Source organism: Oncorhynchus tshawytscha, linkage group LG13, assembly GCF_018296145.1.
Source record: "Oncorhynchus tshawytscha isolate Ot180627B linkage group LG13, Otsh_v2.0, whole genome shotgun sequence".
Classification (NCBI taxonomy): domain Eukaryota; kingdom Metazoa; phylum Chordata; class Actinopteri; order Salmoniformes; family Salmonidae; genus Oncorhynchus; species Oncorhynchus tshawytscha.
This window is the reverse complement of record NC_056441.1, coordinates 63,119,223-63,141,193: the sequence shown is the minus strand read 5'-3', so window position 1 is coordinate 63,141,193 and position 21,971 is coordinate 63,119,223. Positions and strand designations below refer to the sequence as shown.

General features: G+C 44.4%; 1 protein-coding gene across 2 annotated transcripts; it reads right to left on the bottom strand.

The window, feature by feature from the left end:
- Positions 1 to 117: 117 nt before the first annotated feature.
- On the bottom strand, positions 118 to 21,661 carry LOC112266124 (Rab interacting lysosomal protein). 2 transcript variants are annotated; one of them, XM_042296134.1, is made up of 8 exons: positions 21,044 to 21,661; positions 19,698 to 19,824; positions 12,101 to 12,222; positions 8,531 to 8,719; positions 7,392 to 7,561; positions 7,137 to 7,259; positions 6,886 to 6,984; positions 118 to 1,552 (listed from the first exon to the last, which is right to left on the bottom strand). In XM_042296134.1, exons 1-8 carry the CDS (start codon positions 21,392 to 21,394, stop codon positions 1,420 to 1,422), a joined length of 1,314 nt encoding a protein of 437 aa, XP_042152068.1. In that variant the 5' UTR covers positions 21,395 to 21,661; the 3' UTR covers positions 118 to 1,419. The 2 variants fall into 2 exon arrangements, with proteins under 2 accessions (XP_042152068.1, XP_042152069.1); XM_042296135.1 differs by having other exon boundaries at positions 19,698 to 19,821.
- Between the last annotated feature and the right edge of the window lie 310 nt (positions 21,662 to 21,971).

Genomic DNA, 21,971 nt, shown 5'->3' with positions numbered 1-21,971 from the left:
CTCACCTTGTTGTAAAGAAAAGCCTAACTGTCCATCCTAGATCAGAAGTGGGATGTTCTCTTGGCAAATGGATGTATGTTGACAGCCCAACTCACATGCTCCCACAATACACACTTCTGATATAAATTCAGATATTTATTTGGTTTTTGTAGCTCAGAGGCTTCTCCGTTTAAAAATAGTCATGCTTACAAAAATAACATGTACATAGTTTGTAGGAAAATACGTCATTCAACACAATCACCAGCAGCATTCATTTAGAATGTCAGAAAACTACGCCAGAGTCAGATGTCTGAGTACCGATAAGTTATGGTAGTGGGCAGGGGCAGCCATTGTTGTAGGTGTGTGTTTCTGTGTGTGTTTGTTTAACGACATGGTCAGATGGAAGGATAGTGACGGCACACACACACCATCTCCCATTTACCCCCAAGGAAACACACATTTCCTCTGTAAGTGCAGCAACTAACTTACAACACACACACACACACAAACACACACACACAGAGACAAGTGTGCGTGTGCACACTTGGCAGCCACATGCATAACAACCAACCCCAATGCTCAATTCATGGTCCTGGGGAAGACATGGTTGAACTCATAACAGGACTCTATCAAAAATGTAAGATGAGCTGATGGTTAAGAATGTAAAGTCTAATCAATAAATGACTGTTACTCTGCGGCAATACATTCAGGCTCAGAAGTAACACACAGTATACTTTACTGCAAAACGTTTCCTATAACTCACACCATGTCCAAGACAGTGACAGATTTTAAGAATTACAGCAACCACAAAGCACACCAAAAACACCCACACTAGGTAAAATGTTAAACACATGGAAGTCCACCATGGTTGTTAATAGTTAGAATGCCCTCCGTGGAACAAACGTGTTCCTGCAATGACTAATGATTGCTGCGTTCAAAATATATCTTGGTATCTTTGGCTAAAAATATTTGATAAAATATCTCAATACAAATTTGCTTCAGAGATTCAACAGAGATTTGTTGTAGATGGTTACATACCATACACATCACTATAATGTTGAATACAAATACTAAAACAATTACAAAAGCATTATCCATTAAAAAAAGTCCCTCTTAATAATGTCCTGCACAGTTATTGTCAATGCAACGTGTACAGTTGGCCATTTCACCATTCTGAACCTATTCCTGAGAGAAACAGAGAGGAAGAGAAAGAGAGAGGAAGAGAGAGAGGAAGAGAGAGACAGGAAGAGAAAGAGGAAGAGAGAGGAAGAGAAAGGTATACAGAGCAAGGACAAGGGGGTAATAACAAATGAAGAAGGAAGGCATGAGAGAATGCTTTTCCTTTCTTAGGGCTGCTGTGGAGACCTAACCAGTATGAAACATCCTGTGAAAACTGAACAGAATGGAGGACAAGTGTAGTTGGTTGGGTGTTGAGGGGTGTCATGGTGATTGTCGGGGTTCTGTCTCCGCAGTGTTGTCAGTGTCGTCGATGATTTCCCAGGAAGAAGCAGCGTTGTTTTCACCGGGACTACGGCTGCTGTGGTTGCTGCCGGAGCGGGTCAGGAAGCCAAAGCTAGGAGACAACACAGGTCTAGGATCAGCTATACTAACTCACACCCAGAAGAAACTAAAGGTACACACAGGAGGAGAGAAAACAACACAGTTCACAGGTCAGAGATATTGTCTGGAAGGTTATATGCCACATAGTCTCTTGTGACCGACTGTGATCATTAAACCGTAAGCGTGCATGTGAGATTTGGTTCAGTGTTTCTGAGATCGCATCCAAGATGGCGTAGCAGTGCAAATGTTTGTCATTCTCCCGTGTACATTTTTTATTTTTCGTATTTTTTTGTATATATTTCAATTTATTATGTTTGTTTATTCCATGTGTAACTCTGTGTTGTTGTTTGTGTCGCACTGCTTTGCTTTGAAAATAAAGGAGAGCCGCACACTCTAGGAGATCAGATGCAAAAATGTAATGTCCAAATGTTTCGACAGCCAAGCTTCAGCCAAGTCTTCATCAGGGTGTAATCAATCACTGCGGGATGACTCCTTTATATAGTGTCAAAAGACACAGGTGTCTGTAATCATGGCCAAGTGTGGCCTAATATCATTGGGTAATTATCAAATATTAAAATGGCATACGATCATAGATTTATTTTAGACTACACAAGCCTACAAACAATTACAATGGCAAAGTCACAATAATCACAAGAATGGCTTCAGATCAAAGTCTACTTTGAGACCGAAGGGAGCAAGGGTCTTTAAATTAAAGATCCAGGCAGCCTCTCGTTTTAACAATAAATTGTCGAGGTCACCCCCTCTCCTAGGGAGGGTGACATGTTCGATGCCAATATAACGTAGGGATGAAATCGAGTGGTTTGCTTCCAAAAAGTAGACCAGAACTGGGTCAAGTTTTTGCACCTAATGGTGCTACGATGCTCTGAGGTACGTACTTTTAATTCGCTCTTTGTTAACCCGCATCATTTTTACCACAAGGACAAGTTATAAGATAAATAACTGCCTTAGTGGAGCACGTAATAACCCCTTTGATTGGGATCTGTTTGCCTGTTTGTGGGTGTTTGAAGGATCTACATTTATAAGTGCCATTGCATTGAGCACAGCCATTACATTTGTAATTTCCATCCAGTAGGGGCGCAAATAGATGTTGTTCAGGAATATCTTGGGGTGGTAAATCAGAGTGTACCAATTGGTCTCTGAGATTTCTGCCCCGCAAGAATACGACCAAGAGGTCAGAAAACACATTACCGAGACTATCATCGGATTTTAGAATGTGCCAATGTTTGTGAACGATTCCCTTCATTTGTTCAGAGCACTTTGAATAGCGGGTAGTTAGAACACAAGAATGCGTCTTTTTGCGAGACTGACCTTGAAAAAGGTCATGTCTCGTTTTGTTTTGAATTTTCTCAATGAAAATATTAATCTGATCATTTACTTTGTGTCTCAGCCATATTTCTGTCGAAATCTGAATGTTTTTTGCAAATTCTTTTGACAGAATTGGCTGTAGGGAAAACTGTTTTCCAAGGGAAGTGGGTGACAACTGTCAGCCACCAACAAACTGTTACGATCAGTAGGTTTCCTGTAAAGATCAGTGTATAGAACTTTATCTTCACACAACATCAGAAGATCAAGAAAACTGATTTGACGTGTATCAGATTGTATAGTAAATCTCAGATGCTCAGAACAGGAGTTAAGAAAAGCATGGAACGCCTGGAGCTGTTTTACATCACCCCTCCATAGAACAAAAATATCATCAATATACCGTTTCCAAATGATGATGTTAGGCAAGAAAACATTTTGGAGAGGATTGAAAATAGACTGTTTCTCCATGTAACCCACATACAAATTAGCATAGTTAGGAACCATGGGGGATCCCATAGCAGTACCCTTCATCTGAATAAAGAAATAATTAAGAAACATGAAATAGTTATGTGTGAGTAGTATTTCAGCCAATGTTATAATGCATGCACTGGAAGGTAGTTCATTAGGGTGACGTTGCAGAAGAAAATGTTCCATGGCTTCAATACCGCCCCAGTGTGGAATATTTGTGTATAATGACTGAACACCAAAAGTAACTAACAAGGTATTCTCAGGGAGAGGATCAAGAGATTCAATGATAGAGATCATACTGCTGGGAGCTGTTCTGCAAGTGGTCTAATAAAAAAGTCAACAAAAGTAGATAGAGGGGCCGTTACTGCATCGATGCCCGCTACAATAGGGCGCCCTGGAGGTTTTGTAACATTCTTGTGTAATTTCGGCAAAGTATAGAAAGTGGCAATTTTAGGGTGCTGAATAGCCAAAAAGTCATGTTCTTTTTTGGTTATCTGACCAGAACTTAAATAACCATCTAGGACAGTAAAGATAGTGTTCTGAAATTGGTCAGTGGGGTCACTTCTGAGGTGTTGTCAAACAGTTGTCTATGTCCTATCCATGAGTACAACCGACCCACCCTTATCAGCAGGGCGGGTAAGGACTGACGTATCGGATTGTACAACCGACCCACCCTTATCAGTAGGGCGGGTAAGGACTGACGTATCGGATTGTACAACCGACCCACCCTTATCAGCAGGGCGGGTAAGGACTGACGTATCGGATTGTACAACCGACCCACCCTTATCAGTAGGGCGGGTAAGGACTGACGTATCGGATTGTACAACCGACCCACCCTTATCAGCAGGGCGGGTAAGGACTGACGTATCGGATTGTACAACCGACCCACCCTTATCAGCAGGGCGGGTAAGGACTGACGTATCGGATTGTACAACCGACCCACCCTTATCAGTAGGGCGGGTAAGGACTGACGTATCGGATTGTACAACCGACCCACCCTTATCAGTAGGGCGGGTAAGGACTGACGTATCGGATTGTACAACCGACCCACCCTTATCAGCAGGGCGGGTAAAGACTGACGTATCGGATTGTACAACCGACCCACCCTTATCAGTAGGGCGGGTAAGGACTGACGTATCGGATTGTACAACCGACCCACCCTTATCAGCAGGGCGGGTAAGGACTGACGTATCGGATTGTACAACCGACCCACCCTTATCAGCAGGGCGGGTAAGGACTGACGTATCGGATTGTACAACCGACCCACCCTTATCAGTAGGGCGGGTAAGGACTGACGTATCGGATTGTACAACCGACCCACCCTTATCAGCAGGGCGGGTAAGGACTGACGTATCGGATTGTACAACCGACCCACCCTTATCAGTAGGGCGGGTAAGGACTGACGTATCGGATTGTACAACCGACCCACCCTTATCAGCAGGGCGGGTAAGGACTGACGTATCGGATTGTACAACCGACCCACCCTTATCAGCAGGGCGGGTAAGGACTGACGTATCGGATTGTACAACCGACCCACCCTTATCAGCAGGGCGGGTAAGGACTGACGTATCGGATTGTACAACCGACCCACCCTTATCAAGCAAAGCTTGTTTTTCATCCTTAGGGAAATTATGGAAAGATTTGGACTCCTGTTTGTTCTTAAGGAGATGAACGATCTCTTTTTCAACGAGTCTGCAATATGTCTCGATAGAGTGATTGTGATTGGCTGGAGGTATAAATAACTCTTACTTCTAAAAGGAGTCTGAGTATGTGCAGGTGAGTAACCTACATGTTCAGTAGAAATATTACGATTAGAGGAGCTAAAGTATTCCCTTAAACGGATGTTTCTAAAGAACTTAAACATGTCTACCTTAACGTCAAAAGTCCAATGATAGTCTCGGTAATGTGTTTTCTGACCTTCTCTTGGTCGTATTCTCGCGGGGCAGAAATCTCAGAGACCAATTGGTAAACTCTGATTTACCACCCCAAGATATCCCTGAACAATGTCTATTTGCGCCCCTACTGGATGGAAATTACAAGTGTAATGGCTGTGCTCAATACAATGGCACTTATAAATGTAGATCCTTCAAACACCCACAAACAGGGAAACAGATCCCATTCAAAGGTGTTATTACGTGCTCCACTAAGGCAGTTATTTATCTTATAACTTGTCCTTGTGGTAAAAAATCATGTGGTTAAAAAAGTGCAAATTAAAAGTACGTACCTCAGAGCATCGTAGCACCATTAGGTGCAAAAACTCGACTTACCCAGTTGCGGCCCACTTCTTGGAAGCAAACCACTTGATTTCGTCTCTGCGTTATATTGGCATCGAACATGTCACCCTCCCTAGGAGAGGGGGTGACCTCGACAATTTATTGTTAAAACGAGAGGCTGCCTGGATCTTTAATTTAAAGACCCTTGCTCCCTTCGGTCTCAACGTAGACTTTGATCTGAAGCCATTCTTGTGATTATTGTGACTTTGCCATTGTAATTGTTTGTAAGCTTATACAGTCTAAAATGAATCTATGATCATGTGTTTTTTTGTATTCTGTTCTTTGTATGCCATTTTAACAATTGATAATTACCCAATGATATTAGGCCACACTTGGCCATGATTACAGACACCTGTGTCTTTTGACACTATATAAAGGAGTCATCCCGCAGTGTTTGATTACACCCTGATGAAGACAGCTTGGTTGTCGAAACGTTGGACATTACATTTTTGCATCTGAGCTCCTAGAGTGTGCGGCTCTCCTTTATTTTCTAGTTTTCCACTCCGCTAGCCAGCACCTCGCCTAATAGGTGTGCATTTCTTTTTCTTCTAGCACTGCTTTGCTTTATCTTGGCCAGGTCGCAGTTGTAAATGAGAACTTGTTCTCAACTGGCCTACCTGGTTAAATAAAGGTGAAATAAAAAATAAATAAAACCTGTAGTAAGTACTACATTCTGTAGATATGAGGTAATCCCTGGTTACACCACAAGGGGGAGTAGTCTATGTTTATATTAATGGGCTTAGTCAGAGGCATCAGCAGGTGCTGTGAAATGTATACATTGAAAGTAAAAGCAGAACAGTGAACAGAGCGGCAGCATGTGTTTGAATGTCTGCCAAGAGGTAAACATAGACACACAACAGTATGATCAGGAGACCAGGGGTAGTTTAACATAGACAGACAATATAATCAGGATTCAGGACTTAGCAACAAGTTGATGGAACGATTATCTAACCAACCACAGACCTGCCTCAACTTTGCATAGCCAATCAGTGGCCTCGCAGTAAGGGTTATGGTAGGGAACTGCATAGTTAACTGAGGCTCATTGTCATTTCAAATCAGGCTTTTGCAGGAATTCTCCAACAGAACAAGGTCCTGCATCAGTTTAGCAGCGTAACAACATTGTAACAGGCAACTATTCATACCAAATTTCTAGAACTATATTCTGACTGGGTTTCTTTGAATGTTGTAAATGTTCTTTAAACATGCTTACATTTCTGTATGTAAATAGCTATGTTAATACATGTGTTGTTTACATTAGCAAAAACAGGCCAGTAGTACTTACAGGTTCCTGATGCGAGACTCTTGTGGTTTGCTGTCAGTGTTGTCTGTCCCGGTTTCTGTCTCTGCTCTCCTCTCAAACAGGGGTCCTTTCTCCTCATCACTGTTTAAGGAAAGCACATCCACAAAGTCAGCACTGCGTCTTTGTGTGTGTGTACATGTGTGTGTGTGTGTGTGCGTGCGTGTGTGTGTGTGTGCGTATGGGTGTGTAACTGTGTGTGTGTACCCGTGTGTGTGTGTGTGTGTCAGTGTCACCTGCTGCATTCGTCCTCTGGCATGCCCAACATCTTGGCCTTGATGACAGTTTTCTGTTTCTTTATGGCAGAACGTACAGCGTCCAGCAAGAAGCCTGGACACCGCTCATCATTCAGGATCTCCCTGTGAGGATGACACAAATGACACACACATCAGTACATACACACACAGGTATATGAAACTAGACAAACACAAACATGTAAACACATACACACACACTCATAAAAGGTATGAAACATCCCCCATAGTACCTACCTCTGGTAGTAGGAGAGTTCCTCCTGCACCAGGAACAGGTTGGCTTTGAGCTCGTTCCTCTCTGCCAGCATCTCTCTGACCTCCTGCTTGGTGAAACAGGGTCTGTTGGGATCCTTCAAGTCTATCACGAGCTTGTCAGTCAGGTCCACTTCGGTCTTACACGGATTGGCCTGTGGGGTGGAGAAAACACAGGTACACAATTTAGTTAATGTAACAACAGTCATGTGTTTTATGGCTAAGGGAAACAAAATGTTGTTGTTCACCTGGTATAACACATTTAGTGAACTTCACAGTCTATGAAATTGTCTAAAAGCAATAGGAAAAGCATAATACCCATCAAAATGATGAGATTTGGCAAAATGTGTGACTATTACAAAGTAACAAGACAACATTTTTCTTGTAGTGAGATGTCTTAGTCACATTATACTGTAGGTGGACAATACATACATGCACATCTTGTGCCAATGGTGTTTCCTCTCAGAACTATAAGTTAACTCCTTTGTCAGAGAGAAAAGTCACAGATATTACTTTAATTTCTCTTATCTTAGTCATAACAAATATTTCAAAATGGCTACAGTTTCTTTTACAGGGAGAAGAGTTTAAAGAAACAAAGGCTAAGTGTAAGACTTGGCAGAGAGAGGACAGTGACAAATGTTCAAAGATTAAAGTTCAGCTCCAAAATAAACTGAGGGAGAGGGCAGGACACTAAAAGTTCTGTAGAGAAATGACAACAAGGTGGAACAAACAAGTCAGCAAAGTGAGTCAGAATACACTGGATGACTAATGTTATGTAGTATTATAAACTTGGTACTTTGGATACTGATTGGCTGAAACAGCATTTCAACTATGTGTATATCAGACAATATACCACAAGTATGACTTAAAAGTACTTGTTTACTGTTCTATTCAGGTTGGTAACCAGTTTATAATAGCAATAATGCACCTTAGGGATTTGGGGGATTTTTTGCTTAAATATAATATGAAGGTCCAAGGCCAATTCAAAAATGGAAATTAATCCTATCCTTTCAACAAGGGACAAACACACCTCTACACACACAGAGCCACCCATCCACACACGTACAACCCCCCACACCATGCATGCACACACACCCCACCGCTTTCACACAGACACTTCTTACCGTGCCAGCAGCAGTGTTGGCTTTTTCCAGCTGGGTGGTGAGGCGTTCTATCTCTTTCTGTTTCTCTCGGAGGTCTGCCTCCATGTCAGCCTTCCTCTCCACAGCATTCTTCACCTGGGCCGTGACGATGCTCTGCTTGTGTCTCAGCTCCCCATTCATCTTCATGAAGCGCTCCAACTGCTCCTGCAGCTGTACACACACACACACACACACGCACACATGCACACACACACACACACACACACACACACACACACACACACACACAGGTATGTAACAACACATTAACATAACACTCATATTACATACATATACACTCATTCACATCCAGGCCGATGATATATGATAGATATCATAGCAGGCCTTTGTGGGGGTGCAGGGACTCATTGGGAGCAAGAGGAGAGGACCATATTAGACAAACAAAGGGGGTTACTCCCATGAACAGAAAAGCATGTTCAAGCATCATTTTGAGCGAACTTAATTTAGGATGCCCTGGGTTCTAAGTAAGGTGAAAAGCCTAGAAACATCAACATACACACCCAGCTCGAGCTGGAGTTTAAAACCATTACTGTGTGACAGAGAGCTGCTGTGAATAAGGGAGTGGAGTCATGGCCCAGACTTGTCTCCAAGGTGTGGGTGATGCTCCGCACAACCCATAACCATAACAACTATACCAGTACTCTTTCAGTATCGTGTTTTATTAGTCGTATGTACACGTGGTATACACCGTACAATGAAATGCTTACTTGCAGGTTCCTTTTGACAATGCAACAACAATAAATAATAAAATATAAGAATACAAACGTAAAGTAAAATGGCTCAGTAGAATAGAATAAACATTTTAGTATATGTATAATACACTATTTATAGTCCAATATTTACATGTGTTTAGAGGAAGGGAGGATTGAGGGGCAAGTGTTTGAATTGTGCACTATTAAGCAATCATAACAAGAATCTCGTAGTAGCAGCTGTGATGTGTGTGTAGCATGAATGTGCACTGAGTGTACAAAACATGATCCTTCCATGACATAGACAAACCAGGTGAACCCAGGGGAAAGCTATGATCCCTTATTGATGTCACTTGTTAAATCCACTTCAATCAGTGTAGATGGAGGGGAGGAGATATGTTAAATAATTATTTTTAAGCCTTGAGACATGGATATTGTATGTATGCCATTCGGAGGGTGAATGGGCAGGACAAAATATTTAAGTGCATTTGAACGGGGTATGGTAGTGGGTGCCAGGTGCACCGATTTCAGTGTGTTAAGAACTGCAACGCTGCTGGGTATTTCATGCTTAACAGTTTCCTGTGTGTATCAAGAATGGTCCACCACTCAAAGGACATCCAGCAAACTTGACACAACTGTGGGAAGCATTAGAGTCAACATAGGCCAGGATCCCTGTGGAACGCTTTCGATACCCTGTAGAGTCCATGCCCCGACGAATTGAGGCTGTTCTGAGTAGAGGTCGACCGATTAAATGGAATGACCGATTAATTAGGGCCAATTTCAAGTTTCATAACAATCGGTAATCTGCATTTTTGGACACCGATCATGGCCAATTACATTACACTCCACGAGGAGACTGCGTGGCAGGCTGACTACCTGTTATGCGAGTGCAGCAAGGAGCCACGGTAAGGTGCTAGCTATCATTAAAAGTATCTTATAAAAAACAATCAATCTTAACATAATCATTAGTTAACTACCGTACACATGGTTGATGACATTACTAGTTTATCTAGCTTGTCCTGCGTTGCATATAATCAATGTGGTGCCTGTTAATTCATCATTGAATCATAGCCTACATCGCCAAACGGGAAATTTAACAAGCGCATTCGTGAAAAAAGCACTGTCGTTGCACCAATGTACCTAACCATAAACATCAATGCCTTTCTTAAAATCAATACACAAGTTGGAAATTAATTTGCCAGAATTTTACATAATTATGACATAACATTGAAGGTTGTGCAATGTAACAGGAATATTTAGACTTATGGATGCCACCTGTTAGATAAAATACGGAACGGTTCTGTATTTCACTGAAAACATTTTGTTTTCAAAATGATAGTTTCCGGATTTTACCATATTAATGACCTAAGGCTCGTATTTCTGTGTGTTATTATGTTATAATTAAGTCTGTGATTTGATATTTGATAGAGCAGTCTGACTGAGCGGTGGAAGGCAGCAGCAGGCTCATAAGCATTCATTCAAACAGCATTTTCGTGCGTTTACAAACAGCTCTTCGCTGTGCTTCAAGCCTATCAACTCGAGATTAGGCTGGTGTAACCGATGTGAAATCTCTAGCTAGTTAGTGGGGTGCACGCTAATAGCATTTCAATCGGTGACGTCACTCGCTCTGAGACCTTGAAGTAGTTGTTCCCCTTGCTCTGCAAATAAAAAAATCTTTTGTGGAGCGATGCGTAACGATGCACGATGTGTTCCTGGTTCGAGCCCAGGTAGGGGCGAGTGTCACGACTTCCGCCGAAGTCGGTTCCTCTCCTTGTTCGGGCGGTGTTCGGCGGTCGTCGTCGCCGGTCTTCTAGCCATCGCCGATCCACCTTTAATTTTCCATTTGTTTTGTCTTGACTTCCTGCACACCTGGTTTACATCTCCTACTAATTACATGTGTATTTAACCCTCTGTTCCCTCCATGTCTGTGTGGGGTATTGTTTATTGTCAAGGCACGCTTCCGGCTGGTTTGCGCCGGGTTTTGTTTTATTACCCGTGCTTTGTGGCAGCCGGTACTTTGTACTTGGGTTTTGTACTTTTGCTGCCTCATCTTGTTCTTTGGGCATTTTGTGTTGTCACGCGGTTGCGTTCTGTATTATGATTGCCTAAGTAAAGTGCTTTGTCCATTCATCTCTGCTCTCCTGCTCCTGACTTCCATGCACCAGCTACACCCACCGTTGACAGCGAGGAGGGGGACGGAAGCTATACTGTTACACTGGCAATACTAAAGTGCCTATAAGAACATCCAATAGTCAAAGGTATATTAAATACAAATGGTATAGAGAGAATTAGTCCTTTAATTTCTATAATAACTACAACCTAAAACTTCTTACCTGGGAATATTGAAGAGTCATGTTAAAAGGAACTACCAGCTTTCATATGTTCTGTTCTGAGCAAGGAACTTAAACGCTAGCTTTCTTACATGGCACATATTGCACTTTTACTTTCTTCTCCAACACTTTGTTTTTGCATTATTTAAACCAAATTGAACATGTTTCATTATTTATTTGAGGCTAAATTGATGTTATTGATGTATTATATTAAGTTAAAATAAAAGTGTTAATTCAGTATTGTTGTAATTATCATTATTACAAATAAAAAAATTGGCCAATTAATCGGTATCGGCTTTTTTTGGTCCTCCAATAATCGATATCGCGTTGAAAAATCATAATCGGTCAACCTCTAGTTCTGAGGGCAAAAGGTACTGAATCTCCATATAAGGAAGGTGTTCCTAATGTTTTGTACACTCAGTGTGTGTGTGTGTGTGTGTGTGTGTGTGTGTGTGTGTGTGTGTGTGTGTGTGTATTCTGATAGACTGTACATGTAGTCTTCTTGTCCTTACCGCCTCCACCTCCTTAGACACGCTTCCTATCTGCTGTACTTTGGCCCTCAACTCATCTCTCTGCTTGTCAACCACCTCCTTCAGTTTCAGCATCACCTCCCGCTCCTGCCGTTGGACACGGTCTGAAACACAGGACCACAACAATACAATATCATCACTGTGGGTTTTAAATGGTCAACAGACGGCACAGAGACAACACAGTAGGGCATAAAATGTCCAGGAAGTCCCTAATGAACATGACCTAGTAGTTCATCAACCATCAACAGTCGGTCAAGACTAAGTCCCCAGCCAAAGCTGCTCAGTGGAGTGTATCTTAAGGTCTGTGGTTAAACAGTAAAGACACTTAAGGATTATCCTTCAGCACATGGTCATCTTTAAGCGGTCTGGTTTATACCTGTTGATTCAGACACACTACTCTGGACGTGTAATGACTGATACATAACCTATGGTGGAGATTATTTTATTTAACTAGGAAAGTCAGATAAGAACTAATTCTTATTTACAACGACGGCATACCCCGGCCAAACCCTCCCCTAACCCGGATGACGCTGGGCCAATTGTGCGTCGCCCTATGGGACTCCCGATCACGTCTGGTAGTGATACAGCCCGGGATCTAACCCGGGTCTGCAGTGACTTAGACTGCTGCGCCACTCAGGATCTATGGCATTTTGCTTTGGATGGACATTGGAGACACTAATGTTCCTAGGCCAAACTGCAATAAAACAATCAAACTTAACAACAAGCAGCTAACATGGACCTCTTGGTGGGAAAACTGGTTTCAGCGTGTAGTATGGCCTGGGCCCGTAGAGGTACTGCAGGTGGTCCACAATTTTCTAAACTTTTTTATAAATAAAACAAAATGAGAGCCTGCCTGCCATTCTGTCCCTTTTTGACTCTGCCTTGGACTACGAACCTCTGCCTACCCACGACCTGCCCTTCGCCTGCCCCCTTGTTATAATAAATATTCTGAGAACCGAAGCATCCACCTCTTGTGTTTGCATCTGGGTCATATCCTGAGTCGTGATAGTACGAACTGGCCCTGATTGACCCAGCAGAATCGGACAGCTCCGCAATGCTGTCTCCTTCCAAGGAGCCTCCATTAGGAGACACAAAGAGGTACTTCAAAACCTTATGGAAGGATTCCAGACCTTGGTGGAATGCCATTGCCACACTTTCACTACATTGCTGGAGCAATTCCAAGGATTATCAACTGGGCAACAAGCCACTACAGTAACACCCCTGACTCTCAGTAACCCCGTTACCAGTGGTGCTTCTCCCCAGCCTACCCCGGCTTCCCGAGAACCCTGCTTACCTCTTCCGGAGCGCTATGCTGGAGATCCTGGAACCTGCTGGGCGTTTCTCTCCCAGTGATCCCTCATCTTTGAGGTACAGCTCCCTTTTGTTTAATTCGGATCAGTCGAAAATAACATATCTTATAACGCTGATGTCTGTAAGGGCGCTCGCCTGGGCTATGGCAGTGTGGGGTCAACCATCTGCCTTTTGCCTTAGTCTGGAGGATTTTTTGGCGGAGGTAAGGAAGGTGTTTGATTCCCCAGTGTCCGGGAGAGAGGCGGCTTGGAAGCTACCTCATCTGAGTCAAGACTCCCTCAGTGTGGCAGACTACGTGGTTCACTTTTGGACGCTGTCCACCAAGAGGGCCTGGAATCCGGAGAACCTGTTCGACACCTTCTTTCATGGATTATCGCCGGAAATCAAAGACAAACTCACAGTCCGGGAGTTACCCAGGGACCTCGACTCCCTCATAGCCTTGAATATAAGGATCGATGGGCGCCTACGGGAACGTAGGAGAGAGAGGAGTTCTGTGTTCAGCCACACTCGCTCAGCCATGTTTTCTCCCTCACCTCCGAAGAACCCCGGAAGTCCCCGATGCCTGCATTCCTGAGAGAATTCGAAATCACCTGAGCCCCTCGGCGACTTGTCTCCTCCTGAGCCCATGCAACTGGGCAGGGGCTAGATTGTCTCTTAGTGAACGTTTATGCAGGCTGAGCTTCAACATTGCCTGTATTGTGGTACTACAGGACAGCTGCTGGGATCATGCGTCCTCCTGCCTCCCCTGCCGGTGCAGGGTTTTTCTTTGTGGAAAATAAGGACAAAACCCTGCGCACGTGTATTGACTACAGGGGCCTCAATGACATCACTGTAAAGCATTACGAGTACCTGGTTATGCAGTTTGGTCTAAGTGCATTTACTTAAGTGCACACTCGCTCGTCCACGTTTTCTCCCTCGCCTCCGAAGAACCCCGGAAGTCCCCGACGCCTGCATTCCCGAGAGAATCCGAAATCACCCGAGCCACCTCAGCGACTAGTCTCCTCCTGAACCCATGCAACTGGGCAGGGCTAGATTGTCTCCTTGCGAACGTTTACGCAGGCTGAGCTTCAACAGTTGCCTGTATTGTTGTACTACAGGACATTACATAGCCACCTGTCCAGTAAAAGAACAGGCTCATCAGTAGGTACGGGTACGCTGGTGGGCCATACAGGGAGTCTTCAAACTCCCATTACTTGTACTCCTCTCCATGCTGTTCCACTGCTGCTGTGGGGTGGTCGGTCAAAATGTCTTCGGGTGCTCATTGACTCTGGGGCTGATGAGAGCTTCATGGACGCTACCCTGGTAGCTGAACTGGGAATCTCTACTCAACTCCATTCCCATGGACGCCAGAGCTTTGACGGACTCTCCATTGGCAGGGTTACTCACAGTACGGTTCCCATTAACCTTGCAAGTGTTGGGTAATCACAGTGAGTCCCTACAGTTTCTACTAATTGCATCTCCTCATACACTTGTGGTTTTGGGATTTTCATGGCTCCAGAGGCACAACCCCCTGATCGACTGGGCTACTAGTTCTATCCTGGGTTGGAGTCCGTTCTGCCATGCACATTGCGTTATGGCGGCGCAGCCTGCGGCGAGCTTGGGAAAAGCCTCGGATCTCCCGCGGAGTACCATGACCTCCGGGAGGTTTTCAGCAAGGCTCGTGCCACATCCCTTCCTCTGCATCGACACTATGATTGCGCTATTGACCTCCTCCCTCCTTATTCCCTGTCTGCCCCGGAGACCAAGACCATGGAGGTATACATTGAGGACTCTCTAGCTGCCGGGATCATGCATCCTCCTGCCTCTCCTGCCGGTGCAGGGTTTTTCTATGTGGAAAAGAAGGACAAAACCCTGTATTGACTACCGGGGCCTCAATGACATCATTGTAAAGAATTGTTACCCACTGCCACTCCTCGGCTTTCGAGCTTCTCCAGGGGGTGACCATCTTTTCTAAGTTGGACCTTCGGAACGCCTACCACCTGGTTCGGATACGGGAATGAGAAGAGTGGAAGACAGCCTTCAACACGGCTAGCGGACACAATGTGTACCTGGTTATGCCATTTGGTCTGGCCAACGCTCCCGCAGTGTTCCAGGCCCTGGTCAACGATGTGCTCTGTGACATGTTGAACCGGTTTGTGTTTGTCTATCTCAACAACATCTTTGTCTTTTCCCTGGCGGCTCAAGAGCATGTTCGCAATGTCCGACAAGTCCTCCAGTGCCTCCTGGAGAACCAGATGGATCCTGACAAGGTGAAAGCCGTGGTGGATTGGCCCCAACCCACATCCAGAGTTCAGCTGCAATGTTTCCTGGGATTTGCTCATTTCTACCGCCGCTTTATTCAGGGCTACAGCACCCTGGCCTCCCCCCTCTCTGCACTCCCCTCTCCCAAGGTTCCGTTCATGTGATCCCCAGCTGCTGACCGGGCGTTTCTGGATCTGAAGCACCGTTTCACCACAGCCCTCATCCTAATCCATCTGGACACATCCCGTCAGTTCGTGGTGGCGGTTGACGCCTCAGACATTGGAGTGGGGTCCGTCCTGTCCCACCGTTCTGTCCAGGACCAAAAGCTGCATCCATGCGCTTTCCTCTCCCATCGTCTCAATTTCGCTGAGAGGAATTATGATGTGGGAAATCGGGAACTTATTGCAGTCAAGATGGCACTGGAGGAGTGAAGGCACTGGCTCAAAGGTAAGGAACATCCATTCTTAGTGTGGACCGATTGTAAGAATTTGGAATATCTTCGCACCGCCAAGTGCTCAACTCAAGGCAGGCTTGTTGGGCTCTGTTATTCACGCGATTCAATTTTACCATCTCCTACTGCCCTGGATTCAAGAATGTGAAGCCTGATGCCCTCTTCCGCCTGTATAGTTCCGCTGCTACAGCATCTGACACTGAGGCCATCCTCCCTACCTCCTGTCTAGCAGCTACACTAGTCTGGGGAATTGAGAACCGGGTCCGCAAGGGGCCACCTTCCCAGCCAGACCCCGGGGAGGGGGCGGCTAACCAGATGTTCATCCCAGATTTTCCCGGTCCTGGAATGGAGCCATTCCTCTAAACTCACCTGTCATCCCGGCTCCCGCCGGACCCTGGCTTTCTTCCACCAACATTTTTGGTGGCCCACCATGGTCCCGGACATCTCCGCATTCGTTGCCGCCTGCACTGTGTGCACACAGAATATGACTTTGCGGCAAGCTCCGGCTGGCCTCCTTCAACCACTCCCTGTTCCTCATTGCCACTGGTCCCATATATCCCTGGACCTTGTCACTGGTCTCCCTCTGTCTGATGGCAACACCACCATCCTTACTGTGGTGGATAGGTTTTCCAAAGCTGCACATTTCATTCCCCTTCCAAAGTTACCCCCAGCCAAGGAGACAGCCTAGCTTATGGTGCAGCACATCTTCTGGATTTATGGAATTCCGGTCGACATGGTCTCCGATTGGGGTTATCTGTCTCATCCAGGTTCTGGAAGGCATTCTGCACCCTCATTGCATCATCGGCCAGCCTGTCCTCCGGGTTTCATCCCCAGTCTAACGGCTAATCAGAGTGAGCTAATCAAACTACTCTTCGCTGCCTCGTCTCTGCCAAAACCACCACCTGGAGCCAGTAACTTGTGTGGGTAGAGTACGCCCGCAACTCCTTCCCTGCTCGGCCACTGGACTTTTGCCCTTCGAGTGTTCCTTGGGTTACCAGTCCCCGCTCTTCCCTGAGCAAGAGGTCAGCATAGCCTCGGCCCAGATGTTCGTCCGCCGCTGTCGGCGTACCTGGAAGAGAGGCCGTTCCGCTCTTCTTCCGACCACCTCCAGGCATCACCGTCCTCCGGCTCCCCGCTATCGGCCAGGGCAATGGGTATGGCTCTCCACCTGTGGTCTGCCCCTCCGGGTGGAGTCTCAAATACTTTCCCCTCATTTTATTTGTCCATTCCCAATCCCTAATGTCCTTAGCCCCTCTGCTGTTCGTCTTTTGTTGCTCCTGCCTGCCCTGATCCTGAGCCTGCTGTTCTGTCCCTTTTTTGACTGTGCCTTGGACTACGAACCTCTGCCTGCCCCTTTATTGTGCTAAATATTCTGAGAACCGAACCATCCGACCTCCTGTGTCTGCATCTGGTTCATATCCTGAATCGTGATACTATCTTGTTGAATGATACTAGGGTTGGTGCTCTTAGCAGCTTCTATAGCGAGAGTATCGACGACTAAGCAGGGACGAGATCAATAATGAATATCTTACTAATACTTAATAAGTTAGTGTAATAATACAAATATACGTGTCTATTATAGTCTATTAGTTTATATGTATCTTTTCTGCTTTGTTCGTCTTTCAGTATTTACATAACAAATGTCACATTTACGGTCATACAGTCACTTCCAAAAAAAAACGAACACCAGAATTTCTCAGTCAGCAATGTTTTTCGTGTGATTACCACCAGAAGTAAATACTCTGAGCCAGTTTAGCAGTAACTCCATTCCCGTGACACGCATTACTTTGGGGTACTTTACCTATTGTGGTGGGTAGTATGTTTGCATACACACATGTGAGAAGGGGATTGTTTCTAAGAGGTGTGTGATATATTATGTATGACAGAAAGGGTAAGTACTATGCCCCTAAGGCCGACGTTTATACTAATCCTTCCTGGACATGGTTGCCCCTAAGGCAGATGTTTAAAGTAACTTTCCTGGACATGGTTGCCCCTAAGGCAGATGTTTAAACTAGACTTCCTGGACATGGTTGATCCTAAGGCAGATGTTTAAACTAACCTTCCTGAGCATGGTTGCCCCTAAGGCAGATATTTAAACTAGACTTACTGGACATGGTTGCCCCTAAGGCAGATGTTTAAACTAGACTTCCTGGGCATGGTTGACCCTAAGGCAGATGTTTAAACTAACCTTCCTGAGCATGGTTGTCCCTAAGGCAGATGTTTAAACTAACTTTCCTGAGCATGGTTGACCCTAAGGCAGATGTTTAAACTAACTTTCCTGAGCATGGTTGACCCTAAGGCAGATGTTTAAACTAACCTTCCTGAGCATGGTTGTCCCTAAGGCAGATGTTTAAACTAACTTTCCTGAGCATGGTTGACCCTAAGGCAGATGTTCAAACTAACTTTCCTGAGCATGGTTGACCCTAAGGCAGATGTTTAAACTAACCTTCCTGAGCATGGTTGACCCTAAGGCCGATGTTTAAACTAACTTTCCTGAGCATGGTTGCCACAAAGGCAGATGTTTAAGGCTGTTCTATATCAACCAACCTCCCTATATCGTTGCCCTTAAGGCCGCTGTTTAAGCCAATCGCATGTTGTGACGGCCCTGAATTTTTCTGAACCGTCTCAGTGCTTCTCCTTCCAATAGGGCGCTTCCCCTTCAATTCCCAATTAAATAGTGCTTCTCCTTCCAATAGGGCGCTTTCCCTTTAATTCCCAATTAAATAGCCAGCATCAGCTGCGCAAAAGTGGGGTTGTGATGGAGCAGTGAATGAGGATGTGTTCAACCCTCAGTTCCGAAGCTTCTCTATTCCGTTTGTTATGTTGCCGTTAAACGTGTGTTTTGTACGCTAATAGAGTTTACCCAGGATCGGATCCACTCTTTGCGTCCGTGGACTACACCTCTCCGTTCTTCGTGGCCTTTCTCCGCTGGAGATCTGTTGGTGGATTGGATTGTCTGACTGACCAACTAACTACAACCTTTTTGTATACGGTATTTCATTTTTTTTGTTTGTGATGTATACTGTGATGATTTATGTAGTTAGTTGTAGTTGAGGACTTAGTAAGAGTTGATACGCTTTAAAGTTCTGTGGTAAAATAATTGTTATATTGATTGTATGATTAATACTGGGTTTACACTACACTGAATGAACGGACAAACATTGAGTGACAAAAGTCACTTGAGTTCCCTGAACTCCTTTACCGGGCTGGACTCTTTTTAGGCCCGAGGTACAGGACATTTCTGGAGGAACCAGAACTCATTGTGTTATATTATTATATGTGTGTGTAATCATTGATGTTGCTAATACAACCCACGCAAAATAATATAGTTGTTTTTTAAGTTATTTTCAATGTTTTAAGGGTTTATGAAAAGTTTATTTCCATCCTGACTTTAACATAAGTCCTTTGTATTGGTGTAGACTTGACGGACCAGATGGGACTCATTCCCTCCCAAACCAAAAGGAGAAACCAATGTTTTCTCTGGTAGGCACAACCTACCTGGCACCCCTATAAATAATCACCTCAAGTCAAAACCGTTACAGTGTGTGTATGTGTGTTTATGTGTTTTAAACCAACCTTCCTGGACATGGTTGCCCCTCAGGCAGCTCTGTAACTCCTGATTCTCCATCTGTAGATGCAATACCTGGGCCTGCAGCTCCTCGCACCTCCTCCTCTGCTTCTCCGCCTCCTCCTGCACCTCCTGCTGGGGGACAAGGAGGAGCTGTTACAGACTCTGGGTTAGGAGGAGACACACAGCATACCCACCATAGAAATAGAATGACATTCTAGTCGTTATATTTCTATGGTACCCATAAGCATTGACTTCTAGTGAACTCATTGCCCAATACCAGAGGAGTCTACAGGTACTTGGTGGTGAGGAAGAATAGGCTCCTAATTAAATCAAATATATTGATAGCTACTGAGTGCTAGCTGAAGAATGTTCCAAGTGAAAGAGAAAAACAAGCCAACAAGACCAATAACCGACAGTGTAATCAGGTGTGAGACAGAAACAACGTGTTGTAATGAGCAGGGCCCATGGTGTGGTGTGTAGTGCATAGACATGTGGTGTAGTGAAAACTGTAGTACCAACATGTTTCCTCCTATCATATCAAATCTATGATCGTTGAGATCACAAACCAGATAACACAGATAACAGTGACTTCCCTAATTATACTGCGATATAGCCTGGGTTATTTTTTATTAAACACTGCACAATGCAGTTTCTCCAGAGATACATCTGATCAAGACCGAAATGTGCGATGTAGTAGGGAGTTGTAGTTTCCAACATGACAATATTCTACATAGCTCATTGCAGAAAATGTGGTAATTAACTACATTGACCATAATCCATTGCATGGGACTTTTATTGTTTAATTCTGCGTTATTACAGCATTCGACCCACGTAATGCACAGTGCAGTTAATGTAATGTTTATTTTTATCAAACCCGAAATCCGTGATACATACTGTGGCAATAGCGACCTGTCAATAAAAACACACGAGGGACATCATAACGTCAATTGCACGAGCGTCCATTCCCGAACACACCATTCCGTGATGTTACATAACAAAAACGACACATAGTCTACATTTCGCTTAGGCTACTAATACAACTAAAATGGAGCCTTCTCTGTGTGGGGGAATAGTTGCCAGTGGTAGGTCTACACTCTACACATAATGTGTCACACAGATAACAAATATGTTTTGTGAGCTGTCACTTGCCACTGAATGGGCATGATGAATAACGTGGCATACTAACGTGCAGCAAGTAGTATAGTTATTAAATTGTACCCTAGCCGTCAAAACAATTAAATTGCTACATTGTAGCAGCAACTCTAAATCACATATCGTCCGCTAATTGAAACGATACGTCACTGGAGGTATTATCTCCCATGTTACTACCATATTATTACCACCGACTCACCCGTTGTATTTCGCTCTTGCTTTCTTCGCATTCTTTCACATTTCTCGTCTTCTTCTGTTTCTGTACATTAAGTGTTTCGAACGCTTTAAATAATTCTTCTTCTTTTGACTTGTGAGCATGGTTCCGCGATGCGAAGCTCTCCAAAAGTTCTAGAACTTTGACAATTTTAGGCACCAGTCCTGTGGCGCTCTCTTTACCGTAGCCGTCAATAAGTGTTTCCACTTCCGAGCCAATCAATTTAGCTATTTCGTATACATCGTCCACAGTTAGTGCTGAACATGTCCTTTCAAAACACACCTCTGTCTTCTTGACGTCTTGCTTTTGATCGTTTCTACCGCAATCCTTCTCCATTATTGCACAAGTGTGCAAGTGCACAAGTGTTACTATCGAAACCCAGAAATAAAAAGAACGTCGTTCTCACCGTGACATGACAGTTCCCCAGTGAAAGAGTCGAAACACAATTAAATCGAAAGTGTTCTCGCAATAAACAGCGCGATATGCTGCTGCATCTAAACGTAATGCATTCGTCAAATCGTCACCCTATGCTCGAACTTGACTCTGAGTTGCATGCTTGGTCAGAGACTAGAACAAACCCGTTCAAACTTGAACCTCATTCGAATACGTCACACATTTTACCTAACCCTAGTCTAGAACATTAATATGAGGCCCAATTCAAATAAAAAAGTATACTGTCGATTGGAGGCCAATATTTCTGCCCACTCTCGGCTTGTTTCAACATACCTTCTTGACCAATGTAATAGGAGTGAGTCATTTATTGTACCTTAATTTAACTGGGCAAGTCAGTTAAGAACAAACTCTTATTTACAATGGCCAAACCCAGATGCTGGGCCAATTGCGCACCGCCCTATGGCAATCACGGCCAGATGTGATACAGCCTGGATTCGAACCAGGGACTGTAGTGACCTCT

Excerpts from the sequence above, each read along its gene's own strand:
- LOC112266124 (XM_042296134.1), bottom strand. The coding sequence starts at position 21,394 with ATGGAGAAGGATTGCGGTAGAAACGATCAAAAGCAAGACGTCAAGAAG. Across the intron at positions 7,562-8,530 it reads CCAACACTGCTGCTGGCACG|GCCAATCCGTGTAAGACCGA; the intron begins GTAAGAAGTGTC and ends TCCACCCCACAG. Across the intron at positions 6,985-7,136 it reads CCAGAGGACGAATGCAGCAG|TGATGAGGAGAAAGGACCCC; the intron begins GTGACACTGACA and ends TTCCTTAAACAG.